At 42.3% G+C, this 23,991-nt stretch overlaps 1 protein-coding gene across 3 annotated transcripts in view; it reads right to left on the bottom strand.

The window, feature by feature from the left end:
• Positions 1-23,991, bottom strand: part of KHDRBS3 (KH RNA binding domain containing, signal transduction associated 3) — a 186,559-nt gene that overhangs the window by 96,210 nt on the left and 66,358 nt on the right. For all 3 annotated transcript variants that reach the window (XR_009403285.1, XM_059395208.1, XM_059395209.1), the window contains exons 3-4: positions 5,964-6,080; positions 15-161 (exon numbers count right to left, since the gene is read on the bottom strand). Coding sequence is in view for 2 of the 3 variants with exons in the window: in XM_059395208.1 (XP_059251191.1) it covers positions 15-161; positions 5,964-6,080 (264 nt within the window). In the remaining variant the exon portion in view is untranslated. The remainder of the gene's footprint in view (positions 1-14; positions 162-5,963; positions 6,081-23,991) is intronic.

Here is a 23,991-nt window from a genome sequence, read left to right as displayed (position 1 = left end):
AAAACTGTACTAACAGGAATGAGGAACTTTTTGATTTCTTCCAGTGCGTGTCCCATCCGGGCATATGCTTCTGCTGGTGGAGCGAAGACTTCAATGAGAACATGGAGGTCATCATTGAGGTGAAAGTACTTGGCCTCTCCACTTTTCCTCAACTCTTCTTCCTGAAGAAAGAAAAACCATGCTTGAAAGGGTGTCTGTGTAAGAGGAGACACAGGAACGCTACACAGAGCTGATCCAGCACGCAGCCATCACAGAAGGTTTGCTCAAGGGCAAGCAGCACCCTCAGGAGGAAGGATTCAAACACAAATCTGATCCTGCCATGCCCACCTTCCATGAAAACACCCACGGCTTCAAGATTCTACTGGAATAAGTCTCAGCTCCTGCCTCTGGCCTAGAGGGAGACCCTCGGCCATATGCTCCGGCTGCTTTGTCTCCTCCCGTCTCCCCCAGCCTGACACCCATCCAGCGGCTGCTCAGACCCCCGGTCCAGCCAGCTCATCTCCTAAGCTCCCTCTGCACTGGTTATGGTGAGTATCCGTGATGCTGCCACAAACCATTTCCACCGTCAAATTACTGAAAATACCTATTGTTTACTTGATTATTATCTAATTTTCCTCACTGGAGGTGATTGCAACAGAACAAAAACCATGATTGTCTTCTTTGGCGCTCATTTTCCTTGTCTAAGAAAAGTGCTTGGTATACAGCTGACACTCCACAACTGCTTCTGAATGAATAGGTAAACATTATTCATCGTTTCTATGTTCATTTGCTCATTCATACATTCATTCAAAAAAAATTTCTATATGCCAGGCCCTGTATCTGAGGATGAAACAGTAAAAAAAAAAAATGAAAGATTTTATTACAGGATATAACAAAATTATGATACACATTTTTTAAGAAAGTGTTTTTTTGTTTGTTTGTTGACATAATGAAATTCAGGGGGAAAAAAGAGGAGGAAAAAAACCTAGACCAGTCAGCAAGAGACAAATGGTTTTGGTCCATTATTTTCTCCTAACTAGTATTCATTATAGTGGTGATTCATTATAGTGGCATTAAAATGACAAAATCTGGGTCTTTTAAAAGTCTTTGTTCCCAACATTCAAATCATACAGACAGATTAAGATGAGTAGGTACCTACACCTAGAGTGACTTCCAAAACAGGGATACCTTCCCAGCCTCTTTAAAATACCAAACCCATGAGAAGGAGAACCCCAGAACTCCTGGCAACAACACCTTTTAATTCCACCATGGGCCAAGAGATCAAAGAGGCACAAGCACCCTTGATTTCACCATTTAAGCCTTCAACTGATGTTACTTCACTAATCTGATTGCTTTTAAAGAAAGATCTCCATCTAGAGCATGACTAGGACATGGGGTTTTGAGTCAGATATGCCCAAAGCGTAGTTGTGCCAGACACCAGGTGCATTTGTTTAGACTGACGAAATGTAACCCAACCCTTAATTTGAAAACTCAGGTTGGTGTTAACATAAGTGTATTAATATAGGACCACTGAGAAGAGTGAAAGGACCAACTTTCCATAAATGCCTGGTGAAGGAGATCACGTACACACACCCAGCACACTGCTTTACACACGCCAGGACTGAATATATGCCAGTTGCCTTCGCATTTACAGAAAGTAGCTCAGAAACTGAAGGAAAAGGAAAAATGTTTGAAGCAAGGAGGGCGAATATAAGCTACCATAATATCCTCTGCATTTCCTTCACACTTGGTCACGCATAAGAAGAATGATTCTTTTAGGACAACTATAGACTATTATTCTAATCAGAGCACTTTCTATCCCTTGATCTGATACTCTGCCTTTGAGAGCTGAAGCTTTAAAGTCCACAGAACCGAATTTTATGTTCAACAGTTCACTTCTGAAAAGCATAAGCTACTGACGTAAACACTGTCTACCTATGGGAATACGGCATCGCACTGGGGACATTCAGGAGAGTTTGTGACTGATTCACAGGGCAGCGCTCTGCCACTGCTGCTGCAGATGGAAACAGGAAGGCAGGCCTTCGTAGCCCAGCCGGTTGTCCTCATCTCCACACGGCCAGGGGCGTTACCAGCTCCTTTCCTGGGTTAGTGGGGACAGGCACGATGGAGTTTGGGGAAGAACGCAGACTTTGTTTGGAGTTCCGCTTTCAAATCGCAGATTCAACATGTACTGTATAATTTTGGACAGGTTACTTTATCATCTTAAAGAGGTGATTTTCAGTGAAGAGTAAATAGTATAGTATCTACTGCTCAGAGGGTTTTTGTAGTAATAAAGTTATCAGAATTGTAATTAGGAGTTATTAGTAATATACAGGCATTGTAGTAAAAAGGGAGTTTCATGTTTAAAGACATAAAAGTCTTTAGAACTATGCTTAGTACATAATAAGCACTCAATAAATGGTGACGGCAGTATGAATTATTCTATTAGTCTAGAACTCAGACAATAAGGGCAGAACAGCTCGCATGCTTGGCTCAAACTGAAGGCTCAGCAGACCATAGCATTATAGTGACTATGATGCTACATAACCAACGGACAGGAGTCAGTAATGACTCCCAAAATTTCATCAATGTAGAAAATACAACAATTAAATGAAATATGGTCTCATTAGAACTTAGTGAACACTTTGAAAAGCTAAAAGATGAGATTTTTAATAGTAATGGAAATCTCTTTAGCAATAAACATTATTAACTGAGAATTTCTGCAGACTAAAAGGAACAATAGAAATCAGCATTCAAGAGTTCTGGCAGTGAGGACCTGGCTGCCGTACAGGACACGGGATCCCCGTGGTCTCCGCTTCTGCAGCAAGCCTGTGACTTGAGTTATGACCTATGGTGATATCACTGAAATGCTTTGGAAGGTGTGACAGTTGGCCATGTGGGGCAGAGGCCGGCCACAGTATGACGCACAAATGGAAAACAAGGCAGGGGTAGTGGGTAAAATTGTACTGAAGAGTTCTAAAAAGAAAACAACAGACTCAAGATTTGACCTGATGAGCTCAAGCCTGAAAGAGCCAGAAGAAGTTCTAGAAAGTTTACTGCTTATGGCCACGGGCTGAAGGGAGCCAATAAGCAGAAGCAGAGTTGAAACCTGTGTGCTTCTGAAGGACAAGACAAACCGCCTGGCCCCCTCTTCTGTGAGGTTTAGGAAAATGTCTGGCGAACACTGAAGATCTGAAAACCGGACTGGCAACGTTGGGGAGGATTCGAACAACGCTTAGTGTTCAAATGAAGAGCCCAACTGAGCCTTCCGCAGGGGCAGAAGCCTATCTGGTGAAATTTTTCCTACCTTGTTCTGAATAGCCAAGGTAGTTCCTTGAAAGGAGATGACAATTCTCAGGCTATTTTTTCTTTTAAGATTTTATTTATTTATTTGAAAGAGAGAGCAAGAGGAGAGAGCATGTGCACCAATTGGGGGGAGGGGCAGAAGGAGACAGAGAAGCAGGCTCCCCATAGAACAGGGGGCCAGACACTGGGCTCAAGTTCAGGACCCTAGGACTATGACCTGAGCAGAAGGTAGACACTTCACCAAGTGAGCCACCCAGGTGCCCCACTTTATTACTGCTTCTCGGTATGACCTCCTGGTCTAGGGTCAGACCCTTGCTTGCCCCGGGGATGCAGAGAGTAAGAAAGCTAATAATAACTGTGAACACCTCCTGTGTACATGTGACACTTCTTCCTTTTCTTCCCAACAGGGGTCTCTTCCTAGAGTGACTATGCACTGAAAAGAAGGAATATCCAAAAAGCCTGAGGATTAACAAGCTTGACTCTGAGTACTCGCTGCTCCACTGAGGGCCACTGGTGATGGTGGGGGGTCTATGTGGTCGAGATATAAAGGACTTCTCATCCTGTCCCTTGAGAGCAGCTCTGTTGGACTGTAAGCCCCAAATGTATGCTACTTCCCCAGTTCCTGGGTGTCCTGATGGAATGGAAGTGATCAGCCACTTACATTACAGCACCTCTATAAAGATTCTCAGACCAATGTGGTCAAGGACACAGAAATGAGAGGATTCGTAAAGTGCTGGTAAGTGGTCTAGGAAAGCAGCCTAGACCCACTGAGTATGTAAGAGAACAGGGTGCCCCACGCAATGAAGAGCAGGCACTCAGTAACCAGGGAGACGAAGGGACTCATTTTAGTAGATGGCAAAGCACCTCATTCCCCAGCCACCTCAGTGCTACTCAAAGGACTCGAACAAAGTGTCTTTGGTGACATAGAGAGAGGTTATATATCACTTCACAACACAGACTCCCCTTCAGAAAGGACTCTTGGTTACTGCACTCCTGAATGCCCAAAACACCAACAGCATAGACAGCCCTTAAAACGACACGTAATATAGAACCACCACCAAGCCCTGATAGCAAGGGGATGATAATTAGAATCCCTTTTATTAAATGGCTAGCCAGGCACTTGCTATTACTTGGACATACAATCTAGCTAGAGACTTGCCTTCCCGGCTTCTTTTGTACAGTAAAATTATCCATGGATCCCTGACCACTGCCACTGTCTGCCACAAAACATTGCTTCTGACCAAAAAAACTCCCTTAACAGCAAACAAAATAAGCAGTATGTTCACAAATTTCATTGGTCATATCATGTACCTGATGACCAGAAGGCCTTACTAAAGACCTAATTAAGGTATCAGCAAGAATGGACTATAACTTTCCTACAAGTCATACAAAACTTCTGACCAACTAACCAATATGGTTCCTTTCCCTCCAGCTTCCAGAACAGATGAGTCAGGGAATCAAAGTAACACCATCTGAGACAGCGATGCTTAGTGGGTAGTGAGCCTAACCTGGCCATGCATTAGAGTCATCTCAAACACCCATGGAAAATTCCTTTTGAGGTTCTACCCTGAAAAGTCTGTATGGGAATCTATATTTTAAAAGCACACTCCATGTGAGTATGATACGTAGCCCTACTTTAATCAAATAATTTAAGTTCGCTGATTAACCCAGATAATATACTCAGGTTCTCTAAATCTAAGTTTTTTTACCTGGAAAACAAGGGAAATGTTATCCGTCTTCCATCATTGTTCTAGGGATAACGCAGAGTAACACACTCACAGTAGCTGTCCGACAAACACATGGCAGCCGTTTTTTATTATAAAAGCCTTTGTCTAAATGGATTTTTTTGTGCATGCCAGGAGGCTGGATTTTGTCTATATAACTTTCTTGCCTGACACAATCATTGTTCAACATTTCATGGAAAGTGACCACTGTATGTGGGTTTGGTTTTCAGTAACCTCAATCTTTCACAGCGACAGAGCAACAAAATTATAACAGAGAACAATATAAGTGATAGCACATTATGAAATGTGAAAATTTCTTTCAGTAGTGGTATATTTAAGAAAGTGATCAATAAAAATAACTCCGTGATTTTAGGTTACTACAAAAAAAAAAAAAAAAAGAGGCAGTTAGCAGGAATAGAACCAACTAGAGCTACTGTGTGTGAGAATACAAAGCCACTATTAAAATATTGAAAATCAATTTTAACTTGATAAAATGTATAGGGTATCAAATGGAGGGCAAAAAGAGCAAATCCAAGCATGTTCTTTATAAACGCAACTATGTGAAATACAGGCATAGAAAAAAAGCCAGCAGGAACTTATCCAAGATGCAAACAGTGGCACTAAGACTGCAGTTAACTTTGATTTCTCTTTGTGGTAATTTCCATATCGCTGTACTTTCTATGAGGTATTGCTTATATGGTCAAAACCTCGGGCACTGCTATTGCATTTTACAAACAAACGTACATGTAGCACATCATATATTCTGAAACTGGCCCGAGTGACTCAGTCTTCTACACAGTATCAGAAACTCCATCACTGTATACAACATTTTCACATAATTTCATTTGCAATCTTAGCTAGCTCTAATATAATTTGTGTTAATACAATGCATAACCTAATAATGCATTATATAACTTGTCTGCAAAGCAGCCATTTGTCTATGATGAATGTTACCTTTGCCTTGTCTCGCATGGAACCTTTCCCAAGGATGGACATTTTTGTCAACGTTTCTTCTTGTAAACGCTTCAGAGAATTGCCACGGGGACCCAAAAGTTTCCCCACAAAGTTGAACTAGGGAAAAAACAAACAAACCAAATTTGTAACATTCATATCTGAAGGCAATTTATTAATCTTGAATGTCAGTAAACACTACAATATGCTATACATCACTAATTAATGCCAAATAAATAAGTTCCTGCGATATGCCTCGCACTGTACAGTTTTCCATAAAGCACATATAACGGGGCTAAAAGTTGTAAAGTAAAAACCAATCATTTCAATGATGGCTAGATTTAACAAATTATAAATTAAGCTAATTCCCAGAAACCCTAGGCTGCTATCCCAACAATTTTAACACACATTTGACTTCAGCCGTGGGAGGGGAAGACGTAAGGTGCTCTGGCTGGTCACTGTGGAGGGTCTGGGTCCTTCCACCTAAACAGCACTTGAGCTTGGTTAGTCATCCAGGGAGTGTGCTGGCCTAGGCAAGTCCTCGAGCATTCAGTGGCTCACAAAGCTTCAGGACAGAATCCATCTATCTCTTCTAAAATAACTAGCTACGGAAATGATGACAAATTATTTAGTCTTGATTCTTAGGGTTCTTTATTTAATAAGCAGAGCAGAAGTGAATTCATTAACAGTATTGGCTCTGAGGCTACACTGCCATAGTTTTAAAACCCGGCTTTTCCATTTACCAGCTGAGTAACCCAGCTACATAACTGGGTTACTTGACCTCTCCGTACGTTGGGTTCCTCGTCTATGAAATGAGAACGGTGAAAGACAACAGAACATAGCCCCATAAGGCTGTTAGGAATATTAAAGGTGTCCATATAAATGAATCAGAACAATGCTTAACACAGAACTGATAATAAATATATCTTGAATGAAAGGATTATAATCAGGAATTTCACACAACTTTTATGCCTTACCATGATTAAGGTAAGTCAAGAATACTTCTTGTTCCCAGAAGGAAAGTTAGCCCTATTGACCAGGAGGGAAACTGTTCTCTTTGGCAAGATTCCTGATTACAAACTCATGCAGCTGCTGCTTTGGTATCAGCTCTCCTCCATGAACTGTGCCATTGCTGTGCTATTGCCGTTTTTAAGAGAAAATTGTTCCTCAATTTCCCTATAGTAATTGAAGTAATTTTCTTAAAATATGTACTCTTAAAAAGTCAAAATGGTATTTTTTTTCTTGGCCTACTTTTAATTTTACTGGTCTTCAAAGAAAACTCAAATATCTACAGTATTTTTAACCTTCACACGTATTTTTTGCTTTTTTAAATTTAATTTTAAGTCAATCATTTCTTAAAAATATAGAAACGTTACATATTAAGTTAAAAATATCAAATAATACAACATAGGGGAAAAAAAATCAGTGTCTCTACCTACTCATCTCTACCTTATTCTTGGTTCCCCATTTACTCTGCGTCATCATTCTGGAAATTCTACCATTTGGCTATTAGGATCTCCTGAGCTGGACTCTAAATTTCTGATTTTTCTTCTTTTCCTCTCACCTTCTCTCTCTGTTTTACTTTCTGGGGGATTTAAGTATATTTCCTACATATCTATTGATTTTTCCATTTCTGCTATCAAATGTTTAACTACTAATAGTATTTTCTTTTATTTGTTCTTTTTTTACAACATTTTAAAAACATTTTATGGAAGTGATATAAAGTCTCATATTTCTGAAGATATTAATGGCAGTGCTCCCCACCCCCACCCCCACTTGGAGCTTATAGTGTCTGCTTCCTCCAACAGATTCACATTTTATGAATTGGTCTCTTTCTACATCATGGACTTTCGACTGGTCATCCTCTGCTGCCTGTTCTTAAAATTTAAGGTTGAGGCTCCAAAACAGTAGCTGAAGTCCTGCTCTCATCCACAAGATTTGACAACTGGACTTGACAATTCACTTTAGGATAGGAGACCAGTATTTCATCAAGAGTTACTCAAGTATGAGTATCTGTGTTTCTCTCTCTTGGCCTAGGTAAGCATCACCCTGAACAGGAATTCCCCAATCTCCCAGAAGGAGGTATCGGCTTGGCTGCTGGAATGCTGGGATTCCCACTAGTAGGTACCCACACTTTTATTTAAGGAAAATAATTTCCTCATTTTCAGTGTGGCATCTCTAGCCCTCAGTCAGATCTCTCTGGGTCTTAGAGTCCAAGTCTTCTTTATTCAACCCCTTCGGGCAGTCTCTAGCCTGCTGTGGTTAAGACGGCAGATACCTAGTTTTATCAGCGAGGCACAGCATCCAGTGGTCTCAACACTTCTCACCCAAACTTAGAACCTAGTCATCTCTTCTTCAGTCCTGCCCACCAGTCCACCTTCTCAATAACTGGTGTCCAGGATTCCGGAGTCTTCTCAAGCTATTTCTGAACTAACACGCCTGTTTCTGGGACACTTCCTCTTGCCCTGTAAGCCCAAAATCTGCTTTCTCTTGTTGCCTAAGTCATTACCATGTGTCCATTTATTTGCAGCCACCACAACTTCACTGCCATCATTGGCCTGTTATTGCCTCAGTCTTCCATTCTTGTCTTTGAGGATTTGTGCCTTTTTTCTTCATTTATATTCATTTTGGCAGGCTTCAAAGATGGCATGAGACAAAACTTGTGGTTGAGAAGCCATACTTACATCACACCTTTAAAAGCTAAATATTTTCCCACTAAAAAAACCAAGACACCTTAGAAATCATCCAGTGCAAACATCTAATTTTATACTGATGAGGAAACTGACATCCAAAGAATGATATGACTTATTCAAGGTCACTTGCAGAACTCTATATAAGAAGGAAAAACGTTTTTATAATTTTATATGCCTTTAGGAGTTTTCTTTCTGCATTGAATTTCTATTAACCTTTCATTCAAAAAAGGACATAAAAGAGCGTTTTGACAGTCAGAAACATTTTCACTCCCTTCTCTGTCTAGGCACATACTGTGCAGGAGTTCCATATCCCAGATCAAGTCACAGTCATGAGTCCCAGACTTCAGCTACAGCACAAGGACTACACAGCCTACTGATTGATGAATCAGTAAATATGAATTAAACAGACAAAGGTATAAAAAAATCACCTAACAGAGCAACCAACAGACTGTGTACACTCCATGCCAAATTAGTAATAAATTGATGAATTCAATTATTATGGACATACATAAATTTATATGAACAATACCCACTGATTACCGGAAACTAACTCCCCTCCATCTGCAAAGCTACCAAGGAAGCCAGCACACTGAAACGGCAGGACTGTGCCCAGGCCACCCAGGCGAATCATGGAGTTGGCCTCTGACTAGAAGTCAGGAGAGTCTGAGGTTTAGAACTGAGAGTGCGACACTCATGCCCTTATTGCTGAGTCACAACAGCGGCAATGCGCCCGGCTGCTGGGTGGTCGGGTCCTCAACCCGATGCATCACCTCCCCAGGGAATCTGGAAATACTCAGCACTTCTGTTCTGTTGTCACGATGATGTAGGCCAGCACTGGCATCTAGTGGGCAAAGGCCAAGGGTTTCACAAACCGGAGGTGGATGGAACCGCCCTCACAAGGAAGATGGGTCCTGTGTACAATGTCAGTTTTGTCCCTGCTGAGAAACGCCGCTAGGGAGAGCAGGCATTGACTCCGGCTCCTCTCTCTTTCTTCGGCTCTAAGTCCCTGCGGCTGCCCTTCTTGCAGATTACAAGTTCCACTTCTCTATAGATTCTACTAGGTACCCTTCATGCTTGGAAAAACAAATAAAAACTTAAGCTAGCCCAGGTTCATACTTGCAGCAAGAAAAGGTCAGAGTGACACTAGCTGAATATATGTTTTGGATTCTTCAGACAACATGAACAATATACAAATCAGGCAGCATGGCTGTCTCATTTGCTCTGAGTACTAGGACCATCCCGCTGGAGCTCCCGGGCCAGAGCCTTCTGAAGCAGTGGGGTACCCTCTTACCAGCAGTGTGACCAAGGCAATTCCTCAGCCTTCCTGGTCCTCAGGAAGTCAAGTCATGGCTTATGAGAGACTTCACACTGAAGGGTTATCAGGAAAATTAAGGTGCATCAGGTAAGTGCTGAGTGCCAGGAAGATGCTGAATTTAACCCAACCCTGTGCTCCTGACTAAGAGTGACGATGAGGACAAGCTCAGGCCCTCTTCCATTTCTAGGAATGGCTCACTACAGTGAACTACTCCTCCCCAGGTGATTTAGGGAGGACTTGTGGAGGACCTACTGCCCACCTATGACAAAGCCAGACAGAGACCCTTTAAATTCACATTCTTTGCCCCACCGAAGATTAGCTGACCTGTTTGTCCCCACTAATCAATCAGAAAACGTCCACTAACCTGACCTGATCAAACTTCAGGCAAGTTCTCCCTTTCCTCAGGCCCCTGAATATGACCCACCAGCAACCTAGGCCAGCATACAACCCCTGAAAGACACCCCCCTGCAGGTGCCAGCCTCAAGGGGAACATTCTCCGATCTACTGTCCCTTCAGTAGGGACGCGCTGCCTCCACCCACTCCCCCCACTTCCCCCACCTTGCTGGCCTCATGCCCTCTCCTCATAAAAGCAAAGCCTTTGCCATCTGACTGATCTCATGAGGCACAGGTCTTCTATTACAAGGCCCCCGCCCTGCTCTTGTAATAATATTTCAAATAAAGTTTTCCTTAACTAAGTCAGGATCTGATTTTTGACTACCATATTCTAAAATGATAATGTAATATATTTTAACTTTCAATTTTATTAACATTTTCATTTGTGATACAGACGTAGTGAAAAGAAGGATCATATGCATCCCAATGTTTATAGCATCAATACCCACAATCGCCAAACTGTGGAAAGAGCCAAGATGCCCTTTAACAAATGAATGGATAAGGGGCGCCTGGGTGGCTCAGTGGGTTAAGCCGCTGCCTTCGGCTCAGGTCATGATCTCAGGGTCCTGGGATCGAGTCCCACATCGGGCTCTCCGCTCGGCAGGGAGCCTGCTTCCTTCTCTCTCTCTCTCTGCCTGCCTCTCAGTGTACTTGTAATTTCTCTCTGTCAAATAAAAAAAAAAAATCTTTAAAAAAAAAAAAAAAACAAATGAATGGATAAGAAGATGTGGTACATATATCCCATGGAATATTATACAGCCATCAGAAAGGATGAATACCCAACTTCTGCATCAACATGAACAGAACTGGAGGAGATTACACTAAGTTAAATAAGTCAAATGGAGAAAGTCAATTACCATATGGTCCCACTTATTTGTGGAGCATAAGGAATAGCATGGAGGACATTAGGAAAAGGGAAAAATGAAGGGAGAGAAACTGGAGTGGGAGACGAACCATGAGAGACTGGGGACTTCGGGAAAAAATCTGAGGGTTTTAGGGGGAGGAATGAGGGGTGATGGGTGAGCCTGGTGACGGGTATTAAGGAGGGCACAGGCTGCATGTAGCACTGGGTGTTATCCACGAACAATGAATTATGGAACATGACATCAAAAAACTAATGATGTACTGTATGATGACTAACATAACATAATAAAAAATAAAAATATAAATAAATAATTTTATTTGTGCCTAGATTTGAATAAAAGGTAAAAGTGATATTTCCAAAGCAAATTATATTTTTCCAGATGTTAATTATTACATTATAAATACATTACCGTATTACAAGTGTTACAATTGTACAAAGATGGTAAACCAACATAGAGTTTTCACGGCATAATGTATAAGATCCCACAATTATGTTCTTTGTTGGTAAAGACTAAATGCTTTTCTGAACTGGCTTTAATTGGTTTAAACAACATTTGTGATGTGACACTGTTCCTCAGGGAGCAATTACATTTAAGCTGTCATTTCATAAACTAAGCCTCAAGAACATGTCACTATCTTCATTAAAAGTTCCCCTTAATTGGGTGCTCACCAAAAAGTTGGTTAGTTCAACAAAGGACTGCTTTATTGACCTTCAACTCAACCCTACTGCTGAACTTGTAACCTGGGCCCTCGCAGCGTCAAGCGTTATCTTCCAGAGCTCCTGGGCCCAGGCAGCCGCCCTGCCGTAGGACCCTGACTCCAGCCAGGAACCAGACATTCACTCTGTGATGGCAGTGATGGGGCTTTTGGTGCCCACAGCTCCAACACCTGTGCAGAGAGAGCATTTCATAAATGCTCACTGGACCCATGAGAGCTCACCGATGTCTCTCACAGTCTACTCTACTGCAGTCACACCACAAGCTCCCAGCCTCCGCCACCATCCTCGCTCACCTCGCCTGCCACAGAAACCTTTCGCCTAATCCACCTCTGTCTCCTCAGTTAGCACAGAGCTCCTCACACGAAGCTCACTTGGATACCTCTCTGATTCAAATACAACCCCCAACCATCTTCAGGGTCAAGTTCCAGTGGCCTGACTCAGCTGAGCACGGCTCCTGCCCTCCTCTCTGGCTCCACTACTCTCCTGGCTTTTGACTTTAGCCATTTCTGGTTCTCAAAACTACCAAGAACTACCCATTTCAGCTCAGATGCAGAGCTGAAAAGAAGGTCCCTCTTGCCCTGTGAGACAGACAGGAAGAGAGCTGGACAGAATGCAGGTTAACTCCCAAGCCCCAGGGCAAACACCAAGTGGGTGGGGGGTTGGGGGGGGGGGCACCAAGGCAGAGTCAGGTGCTGGCAGGGAGAAAAGAGCCTCCAGCATTTGCTTCCTTGCTTACCTGGGGTGGGATCCCCTGAGAGCGCAGAAGCCCTAAAAGCTACAGAATTAGGAGTTGACACTTGCGCAGAAATTCAACACTCCTACCTCAGCCTCCGGGTGTTCACAGGAAGATCAGAGGGCAGGAAGACTCCCGAGGCCACTCTCCTACATGCCATGTGGGCGAAGGAAGCAGCCACTGCTGAGATCTGCTCAGACCCATGCCCTCATAACTACCCCCCACCCAGAACAAAAGCTTTATCTGCAGGAGCAAGGACAAGACCACTTTGCTTTGTTTTTTAAAAATATTGCCAAAGTCAACAAAGCATGTAGTTAGATCAGGTTCCAGCCCTCAGTAGATGTTACGACTACACACGTTGGTGAAGAGGCAAGCCCGTTCCAGGAGCCGAGTGGAAAAGAGAAGGAGCTGATGGCCCTGCTTACGCGGACTTTCATGTCCAGCAGTAAGAGCCCCGTAACAAGAACAGCTTACACAAAGACGACCATGCTGACAAGCTGGCAGGGAGCACCCAGGGCGGTGGATGAAAGCACCAGAGAGCATCCCGGTGCTCACAGAGGGCTGGCCCATGATGCTGCGCGGGAGCTGTGTGCTGAGCAAGGGCGTGGGTCACTGTTCCCTGCAATGTGACCAGCTAGTGCAAAAGCCCTGGGGCACAACAGGGCGTATGAGAACCAAGAAGCTGGCAGCCTGAGAGGAGCAGAGCAAGTCGGGGCTAGAAGGAAGAGAGGGTCAGAGACAGCCAGCAGGCCTCACAGGACACTGTCAAGAATCCAGACTTAATTCTGAAGTTAAGATACAGATGGCAATCTGGGTGGTTTCCTTTTCTTTTTGGATTTTGGTCACTGCTTACCTGTTCTCTGTTGATAGGAACTCACTCCTTTCTTTAAGGATGGCCAACTCCACACTTGAGGGAAAGTGAGTGCCCGGGGACAAAGTACATGCCTGGCCAGTCCCTACTAATGGCCAGTCCCTGCACACAGCCTGTCCCTGCTCACAGCCCATCCCTGCTCAAGGCGTACTCCGTCTCCCAGGCCCAGAGGGCTCCTGCTGTGGGGGCCTCCCAGCATCTTCCTTCTCCTCCTGCTTTCCTGTGTGACTTATCAAGCCAGATTTTAGATTCCTGAGAGGAGGGAATGCATTTTACTCAACTCTGAAACCAACATCTTAATTCCCATCTCCACTCTCAACACACTGCTACACAGGAGGGAGTTGTGGAGAAGGGAGTTGGGGGAAATTGGAAGGGGAGGTGAACCATGAGAGACTGTGGACTCTGAAAAACAATCCGAGGGTTTTGAAGGGGCGGGGGGTGGGAGGTTGGGTCAGTCTGGTGGTGGGTATTGGTGAGGGCACGGATTGCATGGAGCGCTGGGTGTGGTGCAAAAACAATGAATACTCTCATGCTGGAAATTAATTAATTAATTAATTAATTAATTAATTAATTAAAAAGGACAGGATCAACAAGAGAAAAGAATAAGCTCATGAGCCCTGGGACCAGAGCTCCAGCCTCCGGCTGTCACTGCTCCATTCTGGGAAATCCACAGCTGTACCAGCGGTGTCACAAAATAGAAAGCACTCTTTGGCACAAGAGGAAGAGTTTCTAACGGTCAGGTTCTGTCTGGGGTGGAGTCCCTCCTGGTCACAGTGACAGACACGCTCACAAGTGGTATGGGGCCTTCCCTGACTGTAACTGAACTTTCTAATGCTCCCTGCACCTCCGCTGTTTTTCTTAAATGCATTTTACTATTTCATTACCAAAATGAAATCCTGGGCTAACCCTGACCAACCCCTTCGGTACATGATGGCACTTCTCCCCCTCACAGCCCTGCCACTCCCACTCCACCTCTACAGTCCTCGCGTGCAGCCGACACAGGCACACGCGGGTCATTTCACACACCCGGCCTGACCTGGAAGCGAGAAAAGCACGCTTTAAAGCTATTTTGGTTATCTACAGCTACACTACAGCTGCAAACTAACCCAAAACTTAATGGCTATCAACAATAACCATTGAATTACTTGCTCACAATTCAGCAACCTAAGCCCTGGGGGAGTTTCATGTGGCAACGGCCAGATCAGCCAGGGCAGGGAAGACCCACTCTCAAGATGGCTTTGCCCCATGTCCGGTACTGCTGATGGTCGCTGTCAGCGGGGGTCCTCAGTTCTCCCTGTTTTCATTGATTCTACCCCACCTAGGTATCCTGGGTTCCCACTTATCCTCAAGTGGCCTCAAGGTGGCAAAGCTCCCTCCTGGCCTAGGGCTCCGAAGATCAGAAAAGGAGAAACTGCCCATTCCCCTTAAAGCACATGCCCAGAAGTCAGCATCCCATTACTCTGCTGCAAGTTCTCACAGGAAGGTTGCCGCAAGGTCAGGGCAGACTCAAAGGAAGGGCAGGGAGTGATCGCTGGGAGCAGAGCCGAGCACAGAGAACAAGGACAAAGCAGTCATTTATCAAAAAGTTAAGTTTTCATAGCCTCAAACATCAGTCTTTTCTAGGCCTAGCAATGTACCTGCCTACCTATATCCCCTAACAGGGGCAGAGGTTGTGGCCCTCTGAGGGCGGAGAGCCTGTCTCATTCATCTGTGCAACAACTGAACAACTGTGTACAACAGCACCCAGCTTCTAACAGCCAAGCAGTGTCTCATGCATTCAAAGAGAATGATGAATGTCAATCAAAATTAATGCCCAGAGTATAACAGTCACTACCCAGGGGTTTAACACAGTTTAATTAACATAAAGAAAACCTAGAGGATGCCACACAAGCACAGATGGAAGGCAGCAGATTTCTGGTATTTGGGTCCTAACTGGCCAACAGCATCTTGTAACTGAGTGTCTTATAAAATCTAAAGTTCATTAAAATGCTAAAAAAGACAACTGAGAAAGACTACAAAATAATAGGGTACCGCATCAGACGGTGTAGTCTAGTAATACAGAGATGGGTCTGAAGTAGGACTGTGAAACAAAGGAGAGGATATAAAGAATTTTTTTTAGATGCTTGGATGCAGGAAGAAGTATGTCTCTCATTAATTTAAGAGCTAAGAAGATGTAACAGAGGAAGGAGGACAAAGGGAGCAGGTCACCAGTGATGGCGAATGCAAAATCACCTTTGGGACTCTGCCTCAAGTGTGGCAAGATCTTCCATGAGACAGCAAAGAATGATCTCCACAACTGGCTCCCACACCTCTCAAGGAGATATATAAATGTACACACACACCCACACACACACACACAATGTATGTATGTGTGTACATATGTGTCGGTGTGTACATATGTGTTTGTGTGCATATGTGTATGTGTGTGCATATGTGTCGGTGTGTACATATGTGCATGTGTGTATATATGTGTCATATCCAACTGGATCACAGTTCTTTTTACTTTGCTGCAAGGCAGCTTGGACTCGGCGCAGAGAACGATCAGTGCCACCATTTTTCTTGCTCACTTCAAATGCATTTGTAGACCTTTAATTTACAGTTTCTTTTGTAGTAATCTGTGCCCATTTAAAGGTAAATTTAACTAAAACTAGCTAATGTAGTCCATGAATCCATACCAAGGCACATATCACAGCCTTATGCCCAGATATACTGAAAGAAAATTAAGACCTAGAGAGACCTTCTACACTGTGGAACCCCCCCTCCCTTACTGGAAGATACGGCCTCCGCGTGCACAGAACTACAGGCACTATCATAAACCCTGTAATGGAATCAGCATTCACCTAGGTACTAAATACTAAATTAAATTTCATTTTTTGAACAAAAGCATGGGCTCTGGAGCCAGATTTTTGGGACTCAAATGCCTGTTACTTAGTAACTGTGTAACCCTTAGCAAATTAATTCTCTATTCTTTTTTTTTTTTCCCATATGTGAACAGGAGATGATCATTCCCTCCTAAAGTTGTGAAAATTATTTACATGTAATTAATACATATAAGATGCTGGAAAAGTGTCTGACACATAGAAAACCGTAAGCTATATACATATACATTAACACAGAAGTTCTAGCAAGTGTTTCTAGCACCAAAAATATTGTTGTGCATACATCCCACTTTGGAAAACATCACCCGAGCATTTGCTTTTACCTTACCTGGGAAAGAGAATTAGACACTCAAGAAACACATTTTGTTCATAATCTCTACACTCCTCTGATTCCCACCCAAGGGCAAGAACGGAAAGTAAAGAGTGTACAAGATTTATCTTACGTGCCTTTGCTGGAAAGGAAAGACCAGATCACTACTTTTATTAGGTCTACGGGCCATTTTAGATTCCAGTAATGTAACCACTAACCCAATGATTAGTTAAATAAATCCACATTTTAGTTGATATTCAGAATACTCATCTTATTTGAATTAAATCGATGTCATAAATGCCAAACTCCAAACAACTTTAAACCTATTAACAGACTCGGGACCACAGCATCCACATGAAGGAGTGGATGTTTCAGAAACAACATGCTTGATTCTTAGCAGAGCTAGTAACTAAGTCAAGTTTTGGAGTACTGACTTCCATGGCATCTCCACATAGATGAATTTCCTAAGAATAAAAGTCATGCCAAACTTGTTTAAATTCCAAACTTGTGTTTAAATCAATCATTCCTAAATTTTAAGAGGACTTTAAAGAGTAAGTTCTTTCAGAATATAGAACACCTTCCCCTATACATTCTAGTTGTCTGTCTCAGTGTCATCAGTCTTCCAGGGCTCCCTCCGGGCTAGGTAAAATTCTGATGCCCAAGTACAGCACTGAAGGCTATCCAGACTAGTTGGCATCATTCCAGTGACTGCTACAACCTACTATTTCCCATAATTAAATCATTCTGGCTCAATAGTTACTCTGCCCACCCCTCTGATCTCTACTTATTTAACATCCTGAACTTACACTTAGAGACTAAATCTAATTCCGTCTGTAATTCTTTCTCCAAAAATAGCTCTCTTACATGTTTAAATTCTTGTAGTGTCTGTCTGCCTCTTACGTTAATTTAGTATTTACCCCATATTATTTAGTGAAATGTACTCTGTTTTTCCTATTAGAGTATCAATCCTTTGGGAGTAACTGGGACCCATAGTTGAGTCACCATTTTTCTTACGTAACGGTTTCTCAAGAAATACTTGTGGAATTAAAATTTATTTTATCCTGGGACAAATGGCACTAGTCAACACAGTTTTTATTGATTTTCTTTGCTGCAGAAATTATTGTGATCTATTAAAGCTACAAATAAAAATAATTATTTAAGTTTATTAATTTGCCAACCGCAAATCACTAAGTATTACTGGTAGTGAAGATTATTTGGTGCTGTCACATTGATTGTAACTTTAACATAGTATTGAACTTCTAAACAGCAAGGAGCTCAACTTATTTAGACATCGGCAACTCTAAAAATCAATGAAACGTACAAAGAACTCCAGGAGATTATATGGGCAAAATCCATACATACAGGCATCCACAAATAATGTGCAATATGAAATAATCTACATTACTTTTTATCTCTCTTTGCTCAAGGCTGGGTTCTACTCCTTGGGAGGACAGATGACAAAACAAATTAGAAAAAGCAAACTATCCAAAAATGAGATTGAAATTTTAACCAGAAACTCCCAGACTTCAACATTCTGGCTGTGAGGTTATGAATCTAAAGGCAAGAAACTGATCTGGACAAGAGCCTGTTACATAAGATGGGCAAGGGACAACAGCATAAATTAAGGAGTAGTAATAGAATACAAACATAGAGATGAATTGTAATTAATTGAGGAAGTAAAAATAATAAATGTAAAAGTCATGGCATTTCAAGAATGGAGGGGGAGGAGGTAAATCAAGTAGAAGCTGGTAGACAAAAATCACACACCAATTTCAGGCGTGGGAACTTAGGTATGTATGTGTGTTGTCATTCAGTGAAATAAGAACACAGGAGAAGGTGTAGGTTTGCCAAGAAGAGGAGGAATTAAAGTAATAAAATTTGGTTCTATGTTTCAGGAACATAAATAATATTCTCCAGGAACACAAATTCTTTTTTTTTTTTTTAAATATTTTATTTATTCATTTGACAGAGAGAGATCACAAGCAGACAGAGAGGCAGGCAGAGAGAGAGAGAGGAGGAAGCAGGCTCCCCGCTGAGCAGAGAGCCCGATGTGGGACTCGATCCCAGGACCCTGAGATCATGACCTGAGCCAAAGGCAGCGGCTTAACCCACTGAGCCACCCAGGTGGCCCCAGGAACACAAATTCTTTCAGAAGCCCCGTAATTTATGCCTGGCTGGTTTTGGAGTCCACTTAACAAATCTAAACTTGGTTTAAGTGCTACTTTCCTGGTCAATAATCAAGAACTATAAAGAAAAACCAATCTATAAAGAATTAGAAAATTATTTAAAGAGAACAAAAGAAAAGTCACAGCATAAGATTTGAAATTTCTTCATAATATTTTTGAGTTGCCATCATATTTACAAATACCAATTTAAATAACTTTCTAATTATCATGACACCAGAATGTGTCACAAGATCACAATAGTGGGGAAAACAGCCTCTGCAGATGTACCCCTCCATCTCTACCTGCGACCACATGGCTCTCAGCTCCCTGAGAGGTGTGGGCTGTTGAGATGGAGGGAGGTTGACCTGGATGGTTCATGGTCAAACAGCAGCCTTACAGGTTAGTACATTCCCTGAGTCCAGAGTGACCTTCCTACTTTATCATGGTGTCCCAAAAGTTAATGCATAGCAGGAGGGAGACTAATCGCAACTTATCATATCAAATACATGTGTCTTGAAGAGAATTTTTAGTATCAGCCTTCCTTGATGTCAACAAGTTTCAAAATCCCCACAACACCAACATCAACTTTTGTAATGGTACCTAACATACATACATACAAGTACCATACACACAAGTATGCTATCACGTTATTTCTACAGATAAACTACCAAATGGACACAAAAAATAAACATTATTTTCACACTGAGCCTCTGGAAAAATAGTATATGTCTCTGAAAATCAATTAGGAGTCACATAAAAGGCAAGTGTTAACATACCAACATAACTGTCAAAATACTACTGTGCGAAATTTTTAAACCCATCAAGATTTCTATGAAATAGGTTTCTACCCTGTAGTAAATTCAGACTTTTACTTATCTGCAACAGGCTACAAGCAAAAAATACAAACCAACTTTTAAAAAGAAAAGTCTTTTTGAGCTTTAATTCAAACTCCAGGACGGAACATGTTTCTGTAAGTACTTCTCTGTTCTCTCTCTTAAGACCCTTAGCCTAAGAGCTTCTGTGAAACAGGAAATAAATCAAATTCAAAATATGGTCATAATAGGAAGACATTCAATGTAATAAACCATGTTGATTAATATACTGTTACTTGAAAATAGTATGCATATATTAGAATAGTATCATATATAATTAGTATGCATATATTAGAATAGATTAAACAACTAGCAGATTAAGACCATTAATAAATCTAACTCAAGCTTACAACTAAAACTGACAGAATTTAACTCAGTACCCTAAATCTTAACAATCACTGTTCAAAGGTCTCTCCCAAATTAACAATTGCAGGTCCATTTTCCCCCCAAAATGGCAATCTTTTTTTATGCCAGTTATAAAAGATGCACCAACTTGCTGAACCTTGAAGTACGGATACCTAAAGCAGACAGTGGCACATGGTCCTACCCTCTACATAGCATCTGCTCTAGAGTCAAGTGCCTTTTTAAGTTTTCCCTAAATAACCGTCCAACTGGGATTGTCCCCTGCTTTACATGTTGCCTCACTGTAGCAGACACCGGGCCGCAGCAGCACAGCATCGCACTTCCTCGGAGAGCCAGCCTTCCCGATGCATGCCCCGGAGTCCGCCCCAGCGCCGCTCTGCCCCAGCGCGGCTCGGACGGTTCCCAGCACCAGGCGCCTGGAGAAGCCCGCATCCGGCCGCGCGCTCACACGTCACTTCCTGTGGGACCGCCGCAGCCCGCGCTGGCCGGCCCTACCCCGAGCTCCGCTCTCTGGTCACTATTACTATTACTACTCTATAAAAATCCGCACTTCTTACTGAAATTGCCCTGTTTCGCCAAGTAAAATGGCTTATAATTTCGCAACTGCTCTCTGCCCTGGGCCTCCCTGTCACGGCCGCCCCGCGACCTCGCCCTGACTGACTTCCCACCCAGGCCCAGCCAGCCTCCTCAGAGACGGCCGCTCCGGGACGGCCTCTCCCCGAGTCCACACGCCCCTCCTCTCTGCCTGCCCGGAGCACCCGGCCCGTGCGCCCCTCATGCCATCTCCCGGACGTCAGGCTGCTCATGTTAGGAGGAGGAGTGGACGGACGGATTCAGCCATGTGTGAAGCGACAACAACACAACGTAACAGGGAAACCACAGAGGCCCTCCCGGTTCCAACGCGGACTTGGCACCTACGGCGCATCAGCCGCCGCTCAGGACCAAGGGTAAGGGTTTCTCCACAGGAAAACTCTGGAAAACAATTACTACAGCTTTAGGTCTTAAAAAACACCCCATAAGACAGTGTTTACTTTGAGTTTCCCACTTTACAAGCTCTGGCGCGAATGTGCCTGAGCTCTGCTCTGAAAACACTACGTCCAGGGCTGTCCCCCGAAAGAGTTCCAAGTGGTTCACTGAGAGAAAATATTCAGTTAATGGAAAACCCCTCACTGGATGGAGTTTCACAAACAGCACTGCCCTCTTGCCCCAGCAGCTGAAGGCCCGTCGTGTCAGGTAACTGGGTGCCCACCACCGCTCCGCCCACCGTCCCCAGCTTCCTTCAGCTGCCCTACACACGGACACCAGCAGGAAAGCTTCTTCTTGGAATGACCGCAAGTGCCGGATTAGCCTTCACAAAAGTCTGGCTTGAAACTCCCAGGCTCAATTTGGCGAAGCAGAAATCTCTTTTCTCAGTGTTCTGGAAGCAGTGGAATTCTAAGCAGCCTACTTCAGATATTGTATGTACTTGAAACAGACTCTGCTCTCTGTTAGACACACAAATTATAATTTGTCTGCCCCCATTCTCATCAAAGCTGACAGTGAAAAACAATATTTGAGATTTTATTTCAGGTACTTTCACACCCATACTTTATTTCATATATTCGCTCATAATCACAAAGTATTAATTCCAGATTAATCACCTACCAGACTATGAACTATTTAAGGACAAGAAGAGTGTTCATCTTTCTATCTACTGCATATTTTGCATATAGTGTATCAAGCATAGTGGTCAATTTATAAGGTTTCTGTAAGCCAAGGTGTGTTTAGTAATGAATCTGTCTATGAAATGTTCACAACATAGTTTTCTCTTTTCTAAGAATATATATCTTCAGTTCTGCAAGTATGGCTGTGTAGGCTCCTAACAGGATGACCATTTATGGACAACAACTATAAATTCTTAAACTCCAGACAAAATACAAAAACCAATTGTCTGAAGCCTTTGGAGAATGATTAAAAACAAGGGGATTCTGGAAGGGAGTCAAGACTTGGAAGAGTGGGCCTGGACAAATTTAATGGTTTAGAGTTTTTAGCCTGGGTGGCAGAGTCTGAGGCAACCACAGTGCCAAAATGGGAGCGAGGGATACTAGGAAAGACAGAGTCAGAGACTGGGGGGGGGGGGGGGGCTCTAAATTTGTGTAAAAATCCACCCAAATCTTGACCCCTAGGACCCTATTGCCAAAAACAAATGCAGAAGTCAAACTAAGAAAAGAACTGAACTGAGATGTGCACTATATTCAACAAGTCTGCTGTCTGAATCCAAAGTCACCGACATTCCTCAAACAGCACAAGAGAATCCAGGGTCTTGATAACACAACACTCACCACCCCCAGGGTACAATCCAAAATTACTCGACACACAAAAAAACTGGAACACTATGCCTGACTATCAAGATAAGTTTATCAATTCAGGCCAAATCCAAAATGACTAGGATTTTAGAATTAGAGACTTTAAAGCACCTATTTTATCTTGACTCAGTAACACAAAATAATGTAACACCTATAATGAATAAAAGCAGAAAATCCCAGAAGAGAAAGAACATTTTTTGCATATACATACTTGTATAGGAATCAAATAATAAATTCTGAAACAGATTGTTACAATGCCTGATATAAAAATTTATCTGATGGGCTTAACAGAAAAATGAAGATAATGTAAGAGATAATCCATGAATTAAAGATTCAGAAGTATAAGTCGATCTGAAGAATGTGGGAGGGAGAGGGGAATAGAGAAAAGAGATAGAGGAACCATTCTGAGAATATCAAAATGGTGACCATACGTGTAACTGGTTTCCAAAGGTAGAGAAAGAAAGGGGCATAAAAATATTTGAAAAAGTAATAGCTAAAATATTATGATGAAATAGATAAATCTCTTGTCAGGGGGTGGGGGGGAGACCACAAAAGATGAAATGGAAATCTGATTAGCACACCATGTCAATTAAAGACTTTGAATTCACCATCAAACTGAAGGCTCAAAGGGTTTCAATGGTGAATTCTATCAAATACTGAGGATGAAACAGCATCAGACTGACATAAATTCTTTGGGGTTAAAAAAAAAAAAGGAAAGGAATACTCCTCACTATATGAAACCAGCATAACACTAATATCAAAATCTGACAAATATGTTATATATGAAAAAAAATTATAGGCCAGTATTGCCCATGAACATATAGGCATTTGAACCCAACAATATATAAGAGATAATAATAAGTAGGGTTTAACCCACGAATCCAAAGTTGGTTTAATTTAGACAAATCAATCAATTAAATTCACTATATTAACAGTGTAAAGAAGTAATCTTATACGTTCATTTCAATAGATACAGAAAAGGCCATTCAACGGAATTCACCACCTAGTCAGGATCAAATCTCTCAGCAAAACTGAGACAGAAGGGGACTTCTTTCACCTAACAAAGGGCATCTACAAAACCCCCTGGCTGTTACCACTCTTAATGCTTTCCATTCTGGGAACAAGGAAAGAAGGCCTAATCTCACTGCTTGTACTCAAGCATTACACAGAGATCCTAGCCAATACAATAATGTAAGGTAAATAAATAGAAAGCATAAAAATTGGAGGGAAAGAAGTAAACTGTTTTGTAGGTGATAAGACTGTATACACAGCATATCCTAAGTAATCTATTAAAAAACTCATGAAAACAATTGAATTTGGCAAGGTAGCAGAATGTAAGGTCAATATTCTAATTTTCTATTAGAAGGCAAAAAATGGAAAATAAACTTTTAAAATATCCATTGTACAATAATATCAAAAAAACATAAAAAGATTTAAGAATGAATTTAACAAAACGCAACTAAGAGTTTTACCCTGAAAAGTATAAAATGCTAATAGCAATTTAAAAATT

This window comes from Mustela nigripes, chromosome 3 (assembly GCF_022355385.1).
Source record: "Mustela nigripes isolate SB6536 chromosome 3, MUSNIG.SB6536, whole genome shotgun sequence".
Lineage (NCBI taxonomy): Eukaryota > Metazoa > Chordata > Mammalia > Carnivora > Mustelidae > Mustela > Mustela nigripes.
The sequence above is the reverse complement of the archived record's forward strand: the minus strand, read 5'-3'. Positions and strand labels throughout refer to the sequence as shown.